This window comes from Pogona vitticeps, chromosome 2 (genome assembly GCF_051106095.1).
Source record: "Pogona vitticeps strain Pit_001003342236 chromosome 2, PviZW2.1, whole genome shotgun sequence".
NCBI classification, from domain to species: Eukaryota; Metazoa; Chordata; class Lepidosauria; order Squamata; family Agamidae; genus Pogona; species Pogona vitticeps.
The window spans coordinates 215,327,365-215,347,680 of NC_135784.1; the positions used below are offsets into that span (position 1 = coordinate 215,327,365).

The 20,316-nt window shown below is 40.4% G+C and overlaps 1 protein-coding gene across 2 annotated transcripts in view; it reads right to left on the reverse strand.

The window, feature by feature from the left end:
- Positions 1 to 20,316, reverse strand: part of IFT74 (intraflagellar transport 74) — a 95,476-nt gene that overhangs the window by 67,734 nt on the left and 7,426 nt on the right. The window contains exons 2-7 of one of the 2 annotated variants that reach the window (XM_020796174.3): positions 10,639 to 10,782; positions 9,282 to 9,417; positions 7,877 to 7,925; positions 4,805 to 4,903; positions 4,569 to 4,629; positions 4,266 to 4,325 (exon numbers count right to left, since the gene is read on the reverse strand). In XM_020796174.3, the coding sequence (XP_020651833.1) occupies positions 4,266 to 4,325; positions 4,569 to 4,629; positions 4,805 to 4,903; positions 7,877 to 7,925; positions 9,282 to 9,417; positions 10,639 to 10,758 (525 nt within the window). In that variant the 5' untranslated portion in view covers positions 10,759 to 10,782. The remainder of the gene's footprint in view (positions 1 to 4,265; positions 4,326 to 4,568; positions 4,630 to 4,804; positions 4,904 to 7,876; positions 7,926 to 9,281; positions 9,418 to 10,638; positions 10,783 to 20,316) is intronic. The other variant, XM_078384893.1, reaches the window with a different exon arrangement.

Consider the following 20,316-nt stretch of genomic DNA (forward strand, 5'->3'; position numbering starts at 1 on the left):
GAGAAATCTGCAGGAAATATGAAACAAAATTTATAAAATCTATTTATCTATTGCAAAAGAAACAAGTTATTAAGATAAAAGGCTTGTTGGAAAAGATGGGGAATAAGGAACAAATATAGATTATTGGTTATTTTTATTAGTTTCATTTATATGCCACATTTCTCCCAACAAGGGACCTAAGGCGGCTCACAACATGAAAATTCACACTATTAAAAACACAGTAAGTTAAATATTAAAATATAAATTAAACAATATATGTTTCAAAATACAATTAAAAGATTAAAACATGAAAAAGATTAAAATTATCTGCTAAAATGGGGTTCAGGGATTCACTTATAATTGATAAAGGCCTCCCTGAAGACATGGGTCTTTAGCTTTTTTTGGAAGGGTAACAGGGAAGGGGCCATCCTGATCTCCCGAGGGAGAGTGTTCCATAGCCTGGGAGCTGCCACAGAGAAGGCCCTCTCCCACGTCCCCATCAGCTGTGCTTGTGCTGGCAATGGGACCAAGAGGAGGGCCTCCTCTGCTGATCTTAATTGCTGAGAAGGCGCATAAAGGGAGATACGGTCCTTCAGGTAGTCTGGACCCAAGCTGTATAGGGCTTTATAGGTAATAACCAACACTTTGAATTGGGCCCAGAAACAGACTGACAGCCAGTGCAGTTCTTGTAACAGGTGCGTTATATGCTCCCTGTAGCTAGTCCCAGTCAGTAGTCTGGCTGCAGAGTTTTGCACCAACTGAAGTTTCTGAACCGTCTTCAAAGGCAGCCCCACATAGAATGCCTCACAGTAATCCAAACGGGATGTAACTAAGGCATGTGTCACTGTAGCCAGATCTGACATCTCAAGGAATGGGTGCAGCTGGCACACCAGCTTTAGCTGTGCAAATGAACGCCTGGCCACTGCCGAGACCTGGGCATCCAAGCTTAGGGATGAATCCAGGAGTACACCCAAGCTGCAAACCTCAAATCAAATGCAAGTTTATTTGTGTGGCCTTAGCCGTTGCAAGCACATTACAAATAAATTGAAACAGAAGCATTGATCATCTAGAAGCTGTGGACCTGAGTTTTCAGGGGGAGTGTAACCCCATCCAGCACAGATAGTATCCCTATTCCCTCATCTGCCTTCTGACTGACCAGGAACACCTCTATCATGTCTAGATTAAGTTTCAGTTTGTTTGCCCTCATCCAGCCCATTACTGATGCCAAACACTGGTTTAGAGTCAAGACAGCTTCCCTGGAATTAGGTGGAAACGAGAGATAGAGTTGGGTGTCATCTGCATACTGGTGACACCAAACCCCAAAACTCCAGACAACCTCTCCAGCAGTTTCATGTACAGTGGTGCCTCGCTTGACGATTACCTCGTTAGACGAGGAAATTGCTTGACGATTAGTTTTTGCGATTGCTATTGTGATTGCTAAACGATGGTTCAATGGGCTTTTTCCGTTTCACAACGAGCGGTTCCCTGCTTCGGGAACCGATTTTTCACTTAATGATGATCAAGAACAGCTGATTGCCAGGTTTCAAAATGGCCACCCGCTGTGCAAAATGGCTCCCCACTGTGCTTTAAGACGGATTCCTCGCATTACAGGCACCGGAAAATGGCTGCCCTATGGAGGATCTTCGCTGGACGCTGAGGTATTTTGCCCATTGGGACGCATTGAACTGGTTTTCAATGCATTTCAATGGGCTTTTTCGTTTCACTTGACAAGGATTTCGCTTAACAGCGATTTCAACAGAACGAATTATCCTCGTCAAGCGAGGCATCACTGTAGATGTTAAAAAGCATGGGTGACAAAGCAGAACCCTGAGGAATGCCACAGGTCAATGGCCAGGGCATTGAGCAGTAGTCACCCAGCACCACCTTCTGAGTTCTCCCCTCCAGGAAAGACTGGTTAAGACCATCCTGGTTTAATCTTATTCAGTTACAGTAATGGACTAAAGAATGGGCTTAAGAAGAAATGGCATTACAGAAAGAAAAGGAAGATGAAAATAAGACAATGAAAGGGACACTATTTTCTTCAAAAATATGGAAACATGATTTAGGAGAGGAAATAGGTAGCAAGGTATGGAAGAATATATGGGATAAAAATATTAAAATCCATGTCTAAAGGACAAAGGATTTTTTAAAAATAAATTTCTTTGGTATTTAACTGTGACATTAAATCAAACAGATGCTAATTATTCTACGTTATGCTGTAGTCAGTGGATGTCAAGATGTATATACTTATTTTCATATGTGGTAGAATGTGAGAATATATTACAATTTTGGTTGTTGGTTTTTTAAGGAAATAAATTAAATAATTAAGGTACATATAGTTTGCCCTAAAATAGATTGTTTACTAATATTTGATAAGGAGCAATGAAGTTGTATAATGAAAGACTTAATTTCAAACTTATTAATGACAGAAAGGTTAATGGTAACAAGAAACTTGAAAATAAAATATGATTGACTGGTATAAAAAAGTCTGGAATATAGCTATTAATGATAAGTTGACGTGTAACATTAAATTAAAGTAGGGTGTAGTAAATAAGGATATTTGTGGATAATTGATCAATTTTGTATTAATAAAGGGGAAGTGTTGTGTGCCTTTGCAGGAATCAGTGCAGTTCTGGAAGGGAAATGGGGCACCATAATTGGCAGAAAAAAAATGTTATATCTCCAGAGGGCCCTAATGGGGGAGTATCATACATCATTATGTATCATTGTATTGCTTATCTGGTTTTGTTTTTTAAATTTTTTACTTAGTTATGCTTCTTCTTTATTGCTGTAAACTAAAAAAATTAACATTTGGTTCTTGTAGCTCCCAGGGCTTATTTGTTAAATGAAGTAACAGATCTTCACAAATATTTATATATTTATTTCTGAAATGCCTTTAGTAGATTGTTGATACAGCTTAGAGATCATTCCAATTATAATAACATTAATTAGAACAAATATTAAAACATGAATATGGATTCAGACTCAGGAATACCTACATAAGACTGCCTGTAACCACAGGCTTTACTACTTATGAGTAACTTAAAAGCAAAGCAAAGCAAAGTGTGCTGCTTATATACCGCCCCATAGTGCTTCAAGCACTCTCTGGGCGGTTTACAAGTTAATTATGCAGGCTACACATTGTCCCCCCAGTGAGCTGAGTACTCATTTTACCGACCTCGGAAGGATAGAAGGCTGAGTCAACCTTGAGCCGGATTCCTGGGACTGAACCCCAGGTCGTGAGCACAGTTTTGGCTGCAGTATAGCGGTTTAACCTTAAGCCCTTTTGGTTTCACCAAGTCATTTCTGTATATGAGCAAGTTTCAATGCAATCCAGAAAACATGCAACACTATAACGTAAGATAGTAGACAGTTAATGGAATGAAAGACCCCAACATTAGAAGAAGGTTTGTCTAGTACCAAGTGTCTTCAAGATGCACATCCAGCAAATGTGAGACCCCAGGACCCAATGAAACCATCTGCACTTGGAGCAGCCAAGCCTGCAAGTATACAGTCTGTTCAATTACACCGCAGTCAAACCAAGAACCTGTTTCTTAGAGGAGGGGCAAAGAAGGGAGCATAGCTCCCCTCCCAACCAGGCCTTTCTGCTGGATGGGGACATGGAACTGTGTGTCTGGCATTAACTTGTGTGACTTCACATCTGGCCCTTTTGTGCCAATATAGTCCAGACTGAGGAACACACACTTTCCTTGATGCATAAAGATGTATTTTCATATCAAATACTTGCTTCAATGGTAAAACACTTCACTTTTGCACCGCCATTTTTACAGATATAAAAATTGAGTGATATGGTTCCTTTCTGATGTGGTCTAATGCACACAAAAACTGTGTCTTGCATTGGGTAGGAAGAGCCAGCTTTGAAAACAGCATTCTGCAACACCTGATTTTTACACTATAGTTGCATTCCTCTTGAGAAACAATCACATTGCTGAATTCAGTGTCATGCTAGTACAACTTTCTTCCTTGACAACCCCCCCCCCATCATCCAAGCGACATGAACACTTGATTTTGGAGGGTTTAGTAGCCTTCTGGAGCTGGGTGCACAGAGCCTGTGGAAGGAGAAAAATTACTTCCCAACCCACTTCCACTCAGCGAAGCAACCCCACTAGATCGTGGCGACACTGTTGACATTCAAACATCTTTCAGTGGTAATTTAACACTACAGATGGAAGAATCAAATGGTAACTACATCAGCCCTGCACGCCAACAACAAACCAACATTTCAAACACATCAAAAATTGTGATAAAATAACGTCAATGCTTACCAGGTTATAATCACTCATTACTTCCTCCATATCAGTATTCATATTAAGTTTGTCCACGAGCTAAAACAACAAAGAAACACAAATAACTGTTCATTTTGGAATAACATATGAACACAGACAAAAGAAAAAGAAGGGAAACTACAGATATGCAATATTTACTCTCAGAAGTGCATATGTAATAAATGGATTAGGGAAGCAATAGGAGGTAATCTAAACAAAACATTTCTGCAAGGCAAAGTTAAATCTAGTATTTTAATGCAAAAACACATACAAGTGAAAATAATCTGCAAAAATAGAACATACCATATTGTAGTCTGCTAGCTGTCCTTGAAATTCTTTGATTTCGCTAGCTAAAGATTCTGCTCTAAGATAAAAGGAGGAAAATTACTAAACAGTATCACTTTTATAACAAAATGTGATTAAAGCAGGGTTTAAGTTTTAACATTTCCAAATCAAACATGACAGGTTGTATAAGTCTCCTGATTATAATGCTGCGAAATACATTTACAAATTCTGAAAATACACGTCATTTGGCTCACCTTTTTTCATAGGACAGATAAACGGAATTCTCTTGATTGTACATATCAATTTCTTTCTGCAGCTTGTTGATTTCTGTCGTGAGCTCATTTATTTTGCTTCTGTAGGAAAAAGGGTAATCACATTAAAATCCACAGTTTGATTTTATATGATGCAGTAAATTAATTTAAAATTATTTCTAACTATGATGCTATAATGGGAGACAACACACCTTTCTCCAGATATTATTGGCTACATTTCCCATCATTCTTGGTGGCTGGTCATGCTAGACAGCTAACAGGAGCAGGTTGACTGTACTTACTCCAAATGTCTTGTAGTTATCTAACATCCACATTTGGCAACAACCAGGGAAAACCACATTAAATGCAAGGAAATGCATCTTTTAAATGGGTTTCCTAAGTGGCCATTGAATTTTGGTGACGTGTGTGCAGTCTTTGAGACCAACTGGAGGAGACTACACTAAAACTCAACTTACTATTTGATGGTGGCACTGCGAGTTAAACCGCAGAAGCCTCTGTGCTGCAAGGTCAGAAGACCAGCAGTTGTAAGATCAAATCCACGTGACGGAGTGAGCTCCTGTCGCTTGTCCCAGCTCCTGCCAACCTAGCAGTTCGAAGCATGTAAATGCAAGAAGATAAATAGGTACCACCTCGGTGGGAAGGTAATGGTGTGCCGTGTCTAGTCTCGCTGGCCACGGAAAACCTATGGACAAACGCTGGCTCTACGGCTTGGAGACAGGGAGGAGCCCTAGAGTTGGACACAACTGGACTAAATGTCAAGGGGAATCTTTACTTATGAATTTGGTAAGTTATCTAGTTTTTTTACAGTAAGTATCTATAAAAGAAGCAAGCTCTACATAGACTTCTTTCCTCTCAAGTTCACAAAAGAAGTAATACAGTTTCCCCGAAAATAAGACCTAACCCAAAAATAAGCCCCAATAGGATATTTCAGGATGCTTATAATATAAGCACTACCCCCAAAATAAGGCCCAGCTAAGTGGAACCCTGCCCTTCACCAGGGACTTATTGTGCAGCAACCAGAAGATGATGTGACTGTATTTGAATAAATGTAGACTAGAGATGGGGACAAATTAAAAAAATGGCAATTCGTTTTGATCCATTATTTGTCAAGGTTAGCAGATCAACGAATATGAATATACGAGTATTCTTTGATGAACTGACGGTTCGATCGGTCTGCACTTTAAATGGCTAACACTGGCTCCCAACCACCTAGAGATGCCAAATTTTCAGAGAAGCTTCCTCGGACACTTTACTACAACTCCTGAATGTTTAGTGAACATTGGCTCATGGACCTCCGAGTTATATAGTCACAAAGAGGACCCCCTCAGGAAAACTCCCTCCAGGTACTTAGAGACTCCAGAATCATAACGGAGATTCCTATGTCTTTCTCCAACACGCCTGCCAACTTTGGTGAAGATCTGATATCGGACCTCCAAGTTATTCACCCACAAATTGGGTCTCCCCAAGAGAGTTTATCACATGGTACAGAAGCCCATTCTGCTTACTGGCTGCCAATCAGCTGATCAGAAGCCAATAGGCAGCCACCCCACATACAGCCAGCCACCCCAACAGCCTACACCCACACCCTCTTCTTTTCCATACCTTAGCCCCTACCTCACTCCCACTGACACCCTCTTACCTTAATTGCTGCTGTCGAGGTCTCAGTCAGGCCTTCGCACCCACGGCATGTAAAAAGGGAGATTGGCTGCCCTTTGCAAAGATGGCGGCTGTGGCTCCATTTAGGATAGGGAATCCAGGCTGCCCTTTGCAAAGATGGCAGCTGTAGCTTCCCTACACTAAATGAAGCTGCAGCTGCCATCTTTGCAAAGGGCAGCCAGTCTCCTTTTTTACATGTGTGGCTCCAAGATCAGAAAACCTCAGTAGCAGTGATTAAGGTAAGAGGGTGTCGCTGGGGGTGGCGTGGGGCCTAAGGTAGGGAAAGCAAGGGGTGGGGGGATAGTCTGTGGTACTGGGTGACTGTGTGGGGTGGTGGCTGCCTTTCTGCCGCCGATCAGCTGATCAGTGGCCGGTATGCAGAATGGTGTGTGTTTTGTTTTTTGTTTTTTTAAATATGAAGGATGAATAAAAACAGGTAAATATTTGTGGGGGTCTCTGGAATCCACAAGTACGGATCGATGAATATTTAACAAATCAGCTATATTCAGTCAGAAAAAGCAATCCGTTTTTATATTCGTCCCCATCTCCAATGGAGACTGTTGTACATGAAAAAACTAAAACAAAACATCCCCTGAAAATAAGCCCTAATGCATTTTTGGAGCATAAATTAAAATAAACCCTGTCTTATTTTCGGGGAAATACTGTACAGTATTTACATTAAACTCACATGTAATCAAATTATGGTGTATTGTAACTACAACTAAGAATGACTTACAAAATAGTTCAATGAGATTAAGGATTTGAATAAGATTACCTCTGGCTTCTAGAGGCCTTATGCAATCAGAGCAGACAGATACATAGTCATGTTCACCCTATAAAGATCCTGTATCTAGCAGCCTCATGAAGAGGAGAGTGGGTGGAAGTATGAAGATAGAAACACACCAGAAAGCCAGCTGTGCCACTTGTCATTAGTCACACACTCTGGCATTTGATGGAAAGTGAATATGGCAATTTAGTGAAGTTACGGCAATTCAGAATGAGGCTTGGGAAGACATAAGCCCCTGCTCCAGCAAAGTAGAGAGAGCAGTAGAGAAATATCATTGAGATGGTGTGGGATAAACTGAATATGATATCTACAGTAACTATCCTCTCTGGTTATACTGGGTTTAATAAAAATGGACTACCTGGACCATTTGAGAAACTACTGCCATTTGAAAGAATAAGGAATCTGCCTCTTCGCAGTAGAATGTGCAAGTGAGGCTGGAATGGAAAGGGGGAAGGGATAATAGACTGCCATAATTCTTCCCCTCCAGGTTCCTCAAGTACAAAACCTGGGGCCACATAAGCTTTGATGGGACTAGGATACAGTTCTTGGAACAATATGGTTCCATGTAAGATAGCAAAACTACACATACCATTGATGTGGCTTTCACATACCTAAGAACTCCCAGGTAATAGGATTTGTCCATAATTTGTCTCTGTGGACCTAACAAACAAAACCAGGTGTAAGCTGGTTAGAAGACACTATAGTAGAAACAGAAACAACTACATTAACAAAGGGTCAACATTAGTCATGCCTAGAGTAAACTCAATAGCCAAAATCCTCTTGCATAAGAATGCCAATGTAACACAACCAGCATAAACTCTTGAAGGCGAATTGCCTCAAGTTAAGAAATCTCCATAGACATTACCTGTTGCATACTGAATCACACAGGTTACTCTGCAACACATAATGTCTATGGGGATTTCTTAAATTGAGACAATTCACCTCCAACTGCTATGTTGATTTTATAATGTTGGTGTAACTATGGAAAAGAATTTGGGTCAAAAAAGTGTCAAGTATATCATGAATAACAAGTCTCATTCATTTCAACAGGCCAGCCACCTTCAGGATTCCTATCAATAATTCTATCAGCTCCAGGCTGCTGGTAAGATGGCTCTGTAGTAAACAAGGTGCTTTGCACAGTGGCTACTGTCACCACTCTCCGGCACATCAGGGGATTCAGTTTCCCATGCTAGTTCCCTGGAAGCAGTCAGTACTGTACTGGCCACAGTTCATGTCACTGAGGTAGTGCTTATAATAAATAAGCCCCAATCAGGGCTGGGCTTGCAGTCTTTCAGCGAGGGCTGGTAGAAGCAGCTGGCAGGCATTGGCTGTCCTCTCACTCTTTGGCAAACCTCCTCCTTCTCTCTTGCTGGTGCTTACGCCACCACTGCCTCAGCTAAGTGGGGCTGGATGCTGCCACATTGGCTGTCTCAGCTGCCACAGAGTTGGTGGGGATGATGCCTCTCTTGGGGATGGGGTAGGGTAGTAAGTAGCCCTCTTCCCTGGCCTCTGCCCCACCTGCTTCAAAGCAGCTCACAGGCTCCTGCCAATGTTGTTGTCCTTCTCCCAGGCTAACTCTCCAACTGCACAGAGGACAAGGTCTAGCTCTTCTACTGCAGACACCTGGGTCTCCCTTCTGGATGATCCTTCACTCAAAATATCCCAGCAATTTTCTTGGCCTCCTTTAAGACCAACAGCATGCCCTCTCCTCTCTGATCCATTGTTCCCTATCATCCTACTCCCCAGTGACACCTGGGCTTTCCTTTCTCCTGCCTTCCCGAGCCCAGAATTGTGACTCCACCCATGGTCTTGGGGCGCTACAGGGCAAGGGCCGATGACCTGCCAGAAGCATTGGTCATGGCCCCCTCAGAGGTTTTGACATTTTATTTCTCAAAGCCCATACTAATTAAATAACATAAAACAAATGAAATGTGATTCTGTCTTCTCTTATTTCCGTAAGCAAAACACTAGATATGATCAAAACAAAGCTGAATTATGTTTTCCATCTGAAAATACCTTTCATTCCTGTTTTCATCCCACTGAGCCCTTGCTGAGTCACTGGACGGTCCGCAACTTTGATTTGAGAAGATAAAACCAGACCTGTACCTACGGATCCACCGCGTGTTCCTGGCCTTGAAGTGCCTGGAGGGATCTAACATGGGGGGGGGGGGAATTACTGAAAAAAGCAACAACAATATAGCAGTCCCAAATAACAGAACATCATGCTGTTCCAAGTTGTAACCTAAGAAACAGCAGGCTGAGGCCTTACAGCCTGATTAAATTTATATAGAAATACAGAGGAGAGAAATTTTTAAAATACAACATGCCAACATATTTTTTAATATAAAAGCAGCTAAAATATAAAATATTCTAGATTCTGAAATACAAAAGCAAAAGGATAATTTTGCAAGGGAAAGCATGTAAATTAAAATAAGAGTGGATCTGATTTAAATCTCACTTTAAATCACTGGCAGGATGGATAAAAATCAAGGATCTTAATTTTAAAAAAATCAGATTTTAAAAATTTAAATCAATTTTTTAAATTTAAATTTTCTTTTTTAAAATCATTCTTTTTTTATCCACCCTGCTAGTGATTTAAATTGTGATTTAAACTGTGAAATCTACCCTTGTTGAAATGATAGGAAAGTTATTAGTAGTTGCTTGTAACAAATAAATAATGGGTAAAGACAGGGTTAAATGCCTTCTTCTTCCACTACAAATTGGTCTCTCCCAAAGCTCCCCTACATCAGATACTTGTCAAAGGTCAGATTAAATGAACTAATCAAGATAAGCATTTATTGGGTTGAATTTGGAGGTCATCCTGGGTACACAGAAGGCACTTTTGCTCACATACATGGAGTTAATGGCAATTTGGAACATATGCCATTTTTTTCTTTTTAAAGGTCTTCCAGTGCACAGGAATTATTTTAGGGAAGCAAAAATGATTGTGGAATGAAAGGGAGGCCCTGTTTAATAAATGGAGCAGATGTTACAATCCACACCATTGCCATCACTAATAGTATCAGAAGAAGGTATGAAGAAAGGGAACCTTAGAGCACAGGGGAAAAGAAGATACAGAAGAAGATTGAATGTCAAATGCCTAAGTGAACAGATTGGATTTTAGTAACTAACGTGAGATTGTGAACTTTCTGAAGTGGGCAACTCTTTTTTTAACATCAAAGGATATAACTGATAGTCAAGAAATATTAACAGAGAAATCTGCATTGAAGGTCTAACTTTTGAAAGTTTTTAAAAATTTTAATAAAGTGAAAATTGCAAAGATTATACAGCACAGATGTTAAAAATTATTACTCATCCATGTAACTTGTCAGACTGAGTATGTAGGGTTTTGAATAGATTATTGTTAACTTACTCCACCACCAAGTAAGGCTGCAGATGGCGGCCGTAATGAGGAAGATGGTGGTCTGGCACCCAACCCCATTCCTGCTCTTGAAGAAGGACGTGCTGTAGGTGGTTTGTGATTACTCGCCATTTTTTTTTCTTTTCTTCAAGTTTTCTGTAGAAACAAGCATAAATTATACACTAGAGTTCTCTGTAACTCTTTTGTATTTAATGTCACACTCCTCCCCAGTAATCGTTGTTTATCTTCTCCTCTCACCAAAAATTTTGATCTCTTAAAATCACAAAACACACATGATTAAAAACCAACAATAGCTGAGCTATTCATTTCATTACCTCATCAGAGCACAGATGTTCTTCTAACATAGACTTTTTCAGTATTTGTCGTTAAGTGTTGAAATCAGTAACCAAGTTCACTGCAACAGATCTAGGGGACTGGTCTTTTTAATGTACCTACCAAGACCTTTATCTTCAGGCAACATATCTATATTGATGAGCTTGTCTCAATGCCAGTTCTCTGTTTCAGGGTTTAGTTCTAACTAGCCAAGACAACTGAGGACTGACTGAGCTGACACTAAGCCACTGAGGCTATACTAAATCTACCACCTCCACCATGGAAATTACTTAGTGCTACCTTGACACTGGCTCGAGTATATATAGGTACAATGATTGTGATTATTAGCCAAGGGGGGTTGATGTGCTGTAATTCAACTCCTGAACCAGTCCTTCCCTTGTGTGTCTTTTTTGTTTCTTTGTTCTTCTCCCAACTTATCTCAGCCAGCACAAGAATTGAGCCAACAGATCTGTCACCAGCCAGCACAAGGGGTTTGTGTGGGCACAAGAGCAATTACTATTTCCAAGCCCACTGCAGCCAGCATATAATAATAATATAATTTATTGTCATTGTAAGTAGATACACAGTATACCCATACAACGAAATTCACATATCTTTGAGTTTGGATTGCATTGCCAGTCTGTCACTGATAGCCTATTTTATTACTCCTGCAATTATACAGGTATTTGGTCTTTAACTATTAAAAGTACCCATACAATCCCCAAGTAACTGCAAAATTGTAGATAATGACATATCAAAGTTCATGTTTCACTTTAGCACTTCCACATCAGTAATGATGCACTATCTGGGAAGTAGGGTGGTTATTATAGGGATTATGCTGCAGTGTTCACATGTAATGGGAATTAAGGTATGAAAAGGATTTACCAGGTTTCCCTTTAGGGAGCTGATTTATGGTCTAAAATCTTTGTTTGACATAACAGCATCAATCAGAATAGCTTGTTTTAAATTGAAGATCCCCCCCCTCTTTCGGCAGAAGAAATATAGAAAAATATAATATTCCAGTATCAAACTTCAGAACAAAGGCTTCTCAGAAACAACTCTATTGCGTAGAAATGCAATGCATTTCACAATTTTATTATATGAAATCTCTAGTAAATGCTGCAAAGAAATTATAACCCATTACACACACACATACCGAGCACTGTGCAAGGAGTTGTAAACTTCTGAAAAGGTTTGGACAGCTTGTTCTATACCAATGGTTCCTGACCTTGGGTCCCCAGATGTTCTTGGACTAAAACTCCCAGAAGCCTTCACTTGTGGCTTCACAGCCAGGATTTTTAAAACTGTAGTCCAAGAACATCTGGGGACAAAAAACACTGTTCTATAGCATTAGATTACAGGCCAATTTCATTGTTAAATAATCTCTTACTTGAAAGAAAAACTCCCTGAAAGCAGGCAACTTGTCTAAGAACAACAGTTACTTTTGCCCATATATGTTATAGTTTCTACAGAGGTCTCTTTGTTGACCAGTTGCAGCACAAACCACAGAGTTGTGCGGCACCTTAAACAGCAAACACATTCATTGTAGTAGCACAACCTTTTGTGGACTGCAGCATTCATCACACATGTACCGGGAAAGGAAAGAAGTCACGTACAGTAGTTCTGGGGATGTACTAAACGGATGATCACTGAAAGGGATGATCGGGATGATTGCCTGCAGTTCACCTCCAAGCCCCTAGATGTCACTATCTTTTTTCACTTAAGCTCAATTTAAACAAATAATAACCAACATAAAGCTTGTAAATATGTATGACTAATCTAAAAACGGGTTATTAGTGCATATATGTATACCTGGCACTGGTCTCTGTGCGTTTCCTGTGGGATGATGGCTGTATCTTTCTGATTTACGTGGGATGATGGGGTTATTAGTGCATATATGTATACCTGGGACTGGCCTCTATGCGTTTCCAGTGGGATGATGGCTGTATCTTTCTGATTTACGTGGGATGATGGGGTTATTAGTGCATATATGTATACCTGGCACTGGCCTCTATGCGTTTCCAGTGGGATGATGGCTGTATCTTTCTGATTTACGTGGGATGATGGGGTTATTAGTGCATATATGTATACCTGGCACTGGCCTCTATGCGTTTCCTGTGGGATGATGGCTGTATCTTTCTGATTTACGTGGGATGATGGGGTTATTAGTGCATATATGTATACCTGGCACTGGCCTCTATGCGTTTCCAGTGGGATGATGGCTGTATCTTTCTGATTTACGTGGGATGATGGGGTTATTAGTGCATATATGTATACCTGGCACTGGCCTCTATGCGTTTCCAGTGGGATGATGGCTGTATCTTTCTGATTTACGTGGGATGATGGGGTTATTAGTGCATATATGTATACCTGGCACTGGCCTCTATGCGTTTCCTGTGGGATGATGGCTGTATCTTTCTGATTTACGTGGGATGATGGGGTTATTAGTGCATATATGTATACCTGGCACTGGCCTCTATGCGTTTCCTGTGGGATGATGGCTGTATCTTTCTGATTTACGTGGGATGATGGGGTTATTAGTGCATATATGTATACCTGGCACTGGCCTCTATGCGTTTCCAGTGGGATGATGGCTGTATCTGTCTGATTTACGTGGGATGATGGGGTTATTAGTGCATATATGTATACCTGGCACTGGCCTCTATGCGTTTCCAGTGGGATGATGGCTGTATCTGTCTGATTTACGTGGGATGATGGGGTTATTAGTGCATATATGTATACCTGGCACTGGCCTCTATGCGTTTCCAGTGGGATGATGGCTGTATCTGTCTGATTTACGTGGGATGATGGGGTTATTAGTGCATATATGTATACCTGGCACTGGCCTCTATGCGTTTCCAGTGGGATGATGGCTGTATCTTTCTGATTTACGTGGGATGATGGGGTTATTAGTGCATATATGTATACCTGGCACTGGCCTCTATGCGTTTCCAGTGGGATGATGGCTGTATCTTTCTGATTTACGTGGGATGATGGGGTTATTAGTGCATATATGTATACCTGGCACTGGCCTCTATGCGTTTCCAGTGGGATGATGGCTGTATCTTTCTGATTTACGTGGGATGATGGGGTTATTAGTGCATATATGTATACCTGGCACTGGCCTCTATGCGTTTCCTGTGGGATGATGGCTGTATCTTTCTGATTTACGTGGGATGATGGGGTTATTAGTGCACATATGTATACCTGGCACTGGCCTCTATGCGTTTCCTGTGGGATGATGGCTGTATCTTTCTGATTTACGTGGGATGATGGGGTTATTAGTGCACATATGTATACCTGGGACTGGCCTCTATGCGTTTCCAGTGGTATGATGGCTGTATCTTTCTGATTTACGTGGGATGATGGGGTTATTAGTGCACATATGTATACCTGGCACTGGCCTCTATGCGTTTCCTGTGGGATGATGGCTGTATCTTTCTGATTTACGTGGGATGATGGGGTTATTAGTGCATATATGTATACCTGGCACTGGCCTCTATGCGTTTCCAGTGGGATGATGGCTGTATCTTTCTGATTTACGTGGGATGATGGGGTTATTAGTGCATATATGTATACCTGGCACTGGCCTCTGTGCGTTTCCTGTGGGATGATGGCTGTATCTTTCTGATTTACGTGGGATGATGGGGTTATTAGTGCATATATGTATACCTGGCACTGGCCTCTGTGCGTTTCCTGTGGGATGATGGCTGTATCTTTCTGATTTACGTGGGATGATGGGGTTATTAGTGCATATATGTATACCTGGCACTGGTCTCTATGCGTTTCCTGTGGGATGATGGCTGTATCTTTCTGATTTACGTGGGATGATGGGGTTATTAGTGCATATATGTATACCTGGCACTGGCCTCTATGCGTTTCCAGTGGGATGATGGCTGTATCTTTCTGATTTACGTGGGATGATGGGGTTATTAGTGCATATATGTATACCTGGCACTGGCCTCTATGCGTTTCCAGTGGGATGATGGCTGTATCTTTCTGATTTACGTGGGATGATGGGGTTATTAGTGCATATATGTATACCTGGCACTGGCCTCTATGCGTTTCCTGTGGGATGATGGCTGTATCTTTCTGATTTACGTGGGATGATGGGGTTATTAGTGCATATATGTATACCTGGCACTGGCCTCTATGCGTTTCCTGTGGGATGATGGCTGTATCTTTCTGATTTACGTGGGATGATGGGGTTATTAGTGCATATATGTATACCTGGGACTGGCCTCTATGCGTTTCCAGTGGGATGATGGCTGTATCTTTCTGATTTACGTGGGATGATGGGGTTATTAGTGCATATATGTATACCTGGGACTGGCCTCTATGCGTTTCCTGTGGGATGATGGCTGTATCTTTCTGATTTACGTGGGATGATGGGGTTATTAGTGCATATATGTATACCTGGCACTGGCCTCTATGCGTTTCCAGTGGGATGATGGCTTTATTTTTTTAGTGGTCCCTCAACATGGAATATTAATTCGTTCCAGAACAGCAAATATATGTTGAACCCATAAATATATGGAAAACTGGTAATCTGTTATGGACCCATCAAACATGTAATCCCAGTATAAAAGAAAATAAATAAATGAAGGAATGTAAGCACACAAATAGGTCATAGAAACAGCTACTTGCCAAAAAAGTAGCAATTGTGTTCAAAGCAATTCTTTTTTTTTTTTTTAGTATGGAGCTCATGACTTGCCTGTTACCATTCACAGCACAGCTGCTATGTTTATTTTATATAAATAGTATTATTTGTTTGCAGCTTATCAGGTGCTTTCACCTGCCTTGGTGCTGGCTGTTCTGTGGCCGGCTCCAATGGCCAGGTGCTAGACATAGCAGGAAAGGATAAGACTACAGCTGAAGTCTGTATCTGATATCTCCCCATAGTGTACTCAGGTTACAGCGTAGCCAGCAGTGTACAGCAGCAGCACAGTTTAGCTTTAAAGGGTACCAGACACCTAGGACAGGCTTCCCCAATAACCCCAGTGGATTAAACTAGAGGTTATAAGATATAATTTATTATATTGATTATTTATATTGTTACTTTGTTGTATTTTTTGTGATTGCTTATTGATCACTATGCAATAAGGATTGTGTAATTTGCATATCAACCCAGCATTTGTCTGCATCCATTATCGGGTTTTTTATTCTTGTCTGTTTATTGTCTGTTTATTTAATATTTAATAAAATGTATCATTTTTAATAAAGGCTGTAGTTTATGTCTTTTTTTTAGTGCATATGATCTAGTTTGACATATTGGCCCATATATTTGACCGTATTGGTCAGTTGTTTATAGGTAGTATATTGTAATTAGTATATTGTAATGCAGTATTGCTATCAAGCGGTCGCATAGTCTAATCTAGTCCCATAATGGGGCTAAAAACAAAACAGAATTAAAACACAATATTTAAAAAATGAAATAACCCTAAACCCAAACCGTAGGCCCAAAACCTAACCCTAACAATAAACCCTATGTTTAACCCCTAATCTTAACTCCAACTACAACCCATAACCATAATTCAACCTTCCACATGAGTTGACCTCATGCCCGTCAAACTTTCACAGTTAACCTAACGGCCATCGATTAAACAGCTGGAACTGCTGTGTTGATAATCCAGGTATCAGTACAGCGCACCTTTACTTTAGGCACATACTGTGATAGAACCTGTAACCCCGCATCACCTGTCTGTGAAGGCAAGCTGAGACCTATTGTACCACAACCAGTTTTGTCTGTAATAGCTGATTTACTCTCAAGGGTGACAGGTTAGTTTATTGGGGATCTGGCCGTCTATGGCCAGTAGGTAAATTCTCCTTAGGTCAACTGTGGAAAGTCGACAAGCAGAACATCGGCTCTTGTGCAAGATTGACTATATAAAATGATCGACTTGCAGAAGATTGTCTGTTCTGCAAGGTCAACCTCCACAAGGGTAATATTCTGACTGTCGAGTGTCCTATCATCGATATTATGAAATTAACCTTTAAAGGTTTGTGGTTAGGGTTACCCTAACCATATACTGGGATGACTCGCTGCAGGACCAACTCCCATTTGACTCCTCCTATATTTACCAATGCACATTCTGGCACACTCAATGCGCACGTGATGTGCAAAGAAAATTGATGGATCTTATGGTCAAATAGAAGGAACATAAGATTCAACGAACGTCGAGCGGGAGTGCGCGTTTAAACAACATCTTACATAAAAATATACTGTGACCACACGATGCATGATGTCATCCTAGTGTATGGCCAGCATTAGAGTTCAAACTAACAGATCTAGTTTATTGTTTTATCTATATGGACAGTTTGTGATGCTGGAAGTTGTGGTTCTGCTGGAATTATTCAGTATAGCCAGTCTTTGAGAAAAATTATTTATTGAAACCATGCAGAAGAAGTTCATACAGTGTTTTTGCAACTATTTCACTGTATCCATTAGGATACCACACTAAAAGGTGTCAGACAGTACCCTAACAGATGCTGTAAGAAAGCCACAGCAATCCCATGGGGGACAATAGAGCAGTGTGAATCCAGCCTACTCCGGTGATATCTCAAGTTGGACAGAAGGTCAGCAGGTTGGCTTGTCTGATGAAGAGTTGGTTAGATTTATGCCGCGCTGTTTTAGTTGGACAAACAGGTTTGATGGATGAAAGTTTGGAGGGTTGTGGTTAAGTGAGGCTAAGTCCACACTAGGTCCGTGCAGCCTCCGTTCGTGCTGCACGGACCTAGCACGGAATGTAGACAGAACACCGACGGAGCATTCTTCCGCCGATGTTCCGTTCAAGCCTATGGTTAGGCTTGTACGGAACATCGACGGAAGAATTGCTGCATTCTCCGTCTATGTTCCGGCTAGGTCCGTGCAGCCCGAACGGAGGCTGCACGGACCTAGTGTGGACTTGGCCTTAGTCTGATGTATGGCCAACATTAGACATTGTATGCAACCATTTTTGAATCCCTTGTTAGGCTCTGTCCCCTTGCAGACACCCACTCCCCCCCACCCCCCTCATTCTGAAGGAAAAAAAAAATATTGCATGACACATTTTTTATTCCATTTAAAAATAACAAAATTTTATGGACTTACAGAACCCCCAAAGAAGTCTACAGAGGTCACGTTTGTTCAGTCTGTATACACATGCAGACGGAAGAAATATGCCCATTCAGTCCGCTGAGCTGTTCTGGATGGAAAAGCTCTGCAGACTTTGTAAACACCAGTGTGGACCCAGCCTAAGCATTATTAAAGTATATCAAGTTCTTTGTGGGGGATTCTCTCTTCTTATCTTTGTCTACCTCTTGATAATTTCTGTTAATTATTCTGACCTGTTTATGACCTCCATGTATCTTTACCAATATACAACAATCTGGTCACATGTCCTTTCTGTGAGATGCAAAGAAGATACATTTAATTGAAAGCATAAAACCCTGTGTGATGCAGAGGTAAGTCAGATCTGTTGGACCTCTGAGATCTTTGAAGGTGCTCATAACTCCAGCTACTTGAGTATTTGTTACTGCTGAAAACTGGTCTTTGGAATTTTTCATCATGGCCAATAGACCATTTTTACAACATCTTCAAGAAGAACTCACATATGAATACATTTCTGATCTTATTGAAAAAGTATTCAAAAATGATATATCTGGTGAATGTGTCATGCACCAACCACCAGTGGCTCCAAAAGGAGGAGAAGTCTACATTTTTGTGGCTCTGGAAAGCCTACACAAGAATGACTATTCAAGGGACCAGTACAGATGGATCTCACGTGGAAACAACAAGCAGCGAAAATGGTTTATTGAAATGCAACTATACAAAGCGTAAGTACACTTAGTGTAATCTTTTTATGTTAGTTACAATAGTATCCTTTTGTTAATTATATATATATGTTAATTATATATGTTATATATATATATGTTAATTATATATATTTTGTTAATTTTATATATATATATATATATATATATATATATATATATATATATATATATATATATATATATATATATATATATATATATATATATATATATATATATATATATAAAATCCCAGTGGTGTGTGTGTGTGTGTGTGTGTGTGTGGCTGTGGCCAAAACTACCTCTGACAGCCAGCAGGTGGCAGCATCAGAAAGGGCATGTTAAAAAAGGGCTCTTGCCTCGGGAAGTAACTCACTTCCCCTGAGGAGGCCTGGGCTAGGCCGAAGCGCATGACAAGAACCTTTTTAACATCTTAAGTAGCTTGATTTGACTAGAATGCACGAGTATCCTGCACGGGTTAACTTGTGTATACACACACACACACACACACACACACACACACACACATATATACGGTCTCCATGGTGGTTTTGAACGCTCCTTCCATTGTGGCTGCTTTTGCATTAGTGCTGGAAAGGTACAGGTTTTTGTAGGACCCTTCCAAATGGGGACACCTTGGCGCTCGGTGAAAGGGTTCGACTTAAATGTAGGTGCCATGAGCCCCATTCATTCACTTTTGCCAGTTGGTGAGCTGGTGTTACATATTGTTGCAATACATGCTTATATCTTGGTACATTTAGCAGTGTGTCGCTATAAGCATATATTGCAGCAATATGTAAAACCAGCTTACTGACTGGCAAAAGTTCAATATAGGCGTCATGAGCTCCTCTTTTTAAGGCAAACCCTTCCACTGAGCTCTATGTTGTCCCTGTTAGGAAGGGTCCTACAAACACCTGTCCCTTTTGCAAACTAATGCAAGAACTGCAATAGCAGCTTGGTTAGTTTAATCCATTAGACTCTGCCTGTTCTCCAATGTATGCTGTGACGCCCAGAAACCGTGTGTTCTACAAAACAAAAGCACATGTAGCCCAAATCCCATCGGCTCCATCATGGGCCTTTTTTTGCAGTGTACCAGCACATATTGTGCAACAACAAGCAAAATTCCGTGTGAACACTGCCTCAGTGTACATTATTATTATTATTATTATTATTATTATTATTATTATTATTATTATTATTATTATTATTATTATTATTATTATTATTATTATTATTATTATTATTATTATTTTGTTTATTACATTTTTTTTATGTTGATAATCATTAAAGACGTTTTGCTCAGTTTTAAACTGTATTTTACGCATTTGTTTTCTAGGTATTTTGCAATAAAGGATCCTAATGGCAGAGGAAAAAAATGTATTTTGTCGTTCAAGAAAAATGTATGGAAATATATCACGGGACCAAAGAAAAACATTGTAATAATTCATTATCTTGGCGATCATTCACTTTATCACCCTACTCAACATGGTAATGCGAAATCTTTCCGACCATTTATACCATCAACACCATCATTATTTGTGGAAGGAAGGTTAGAGTGTATTA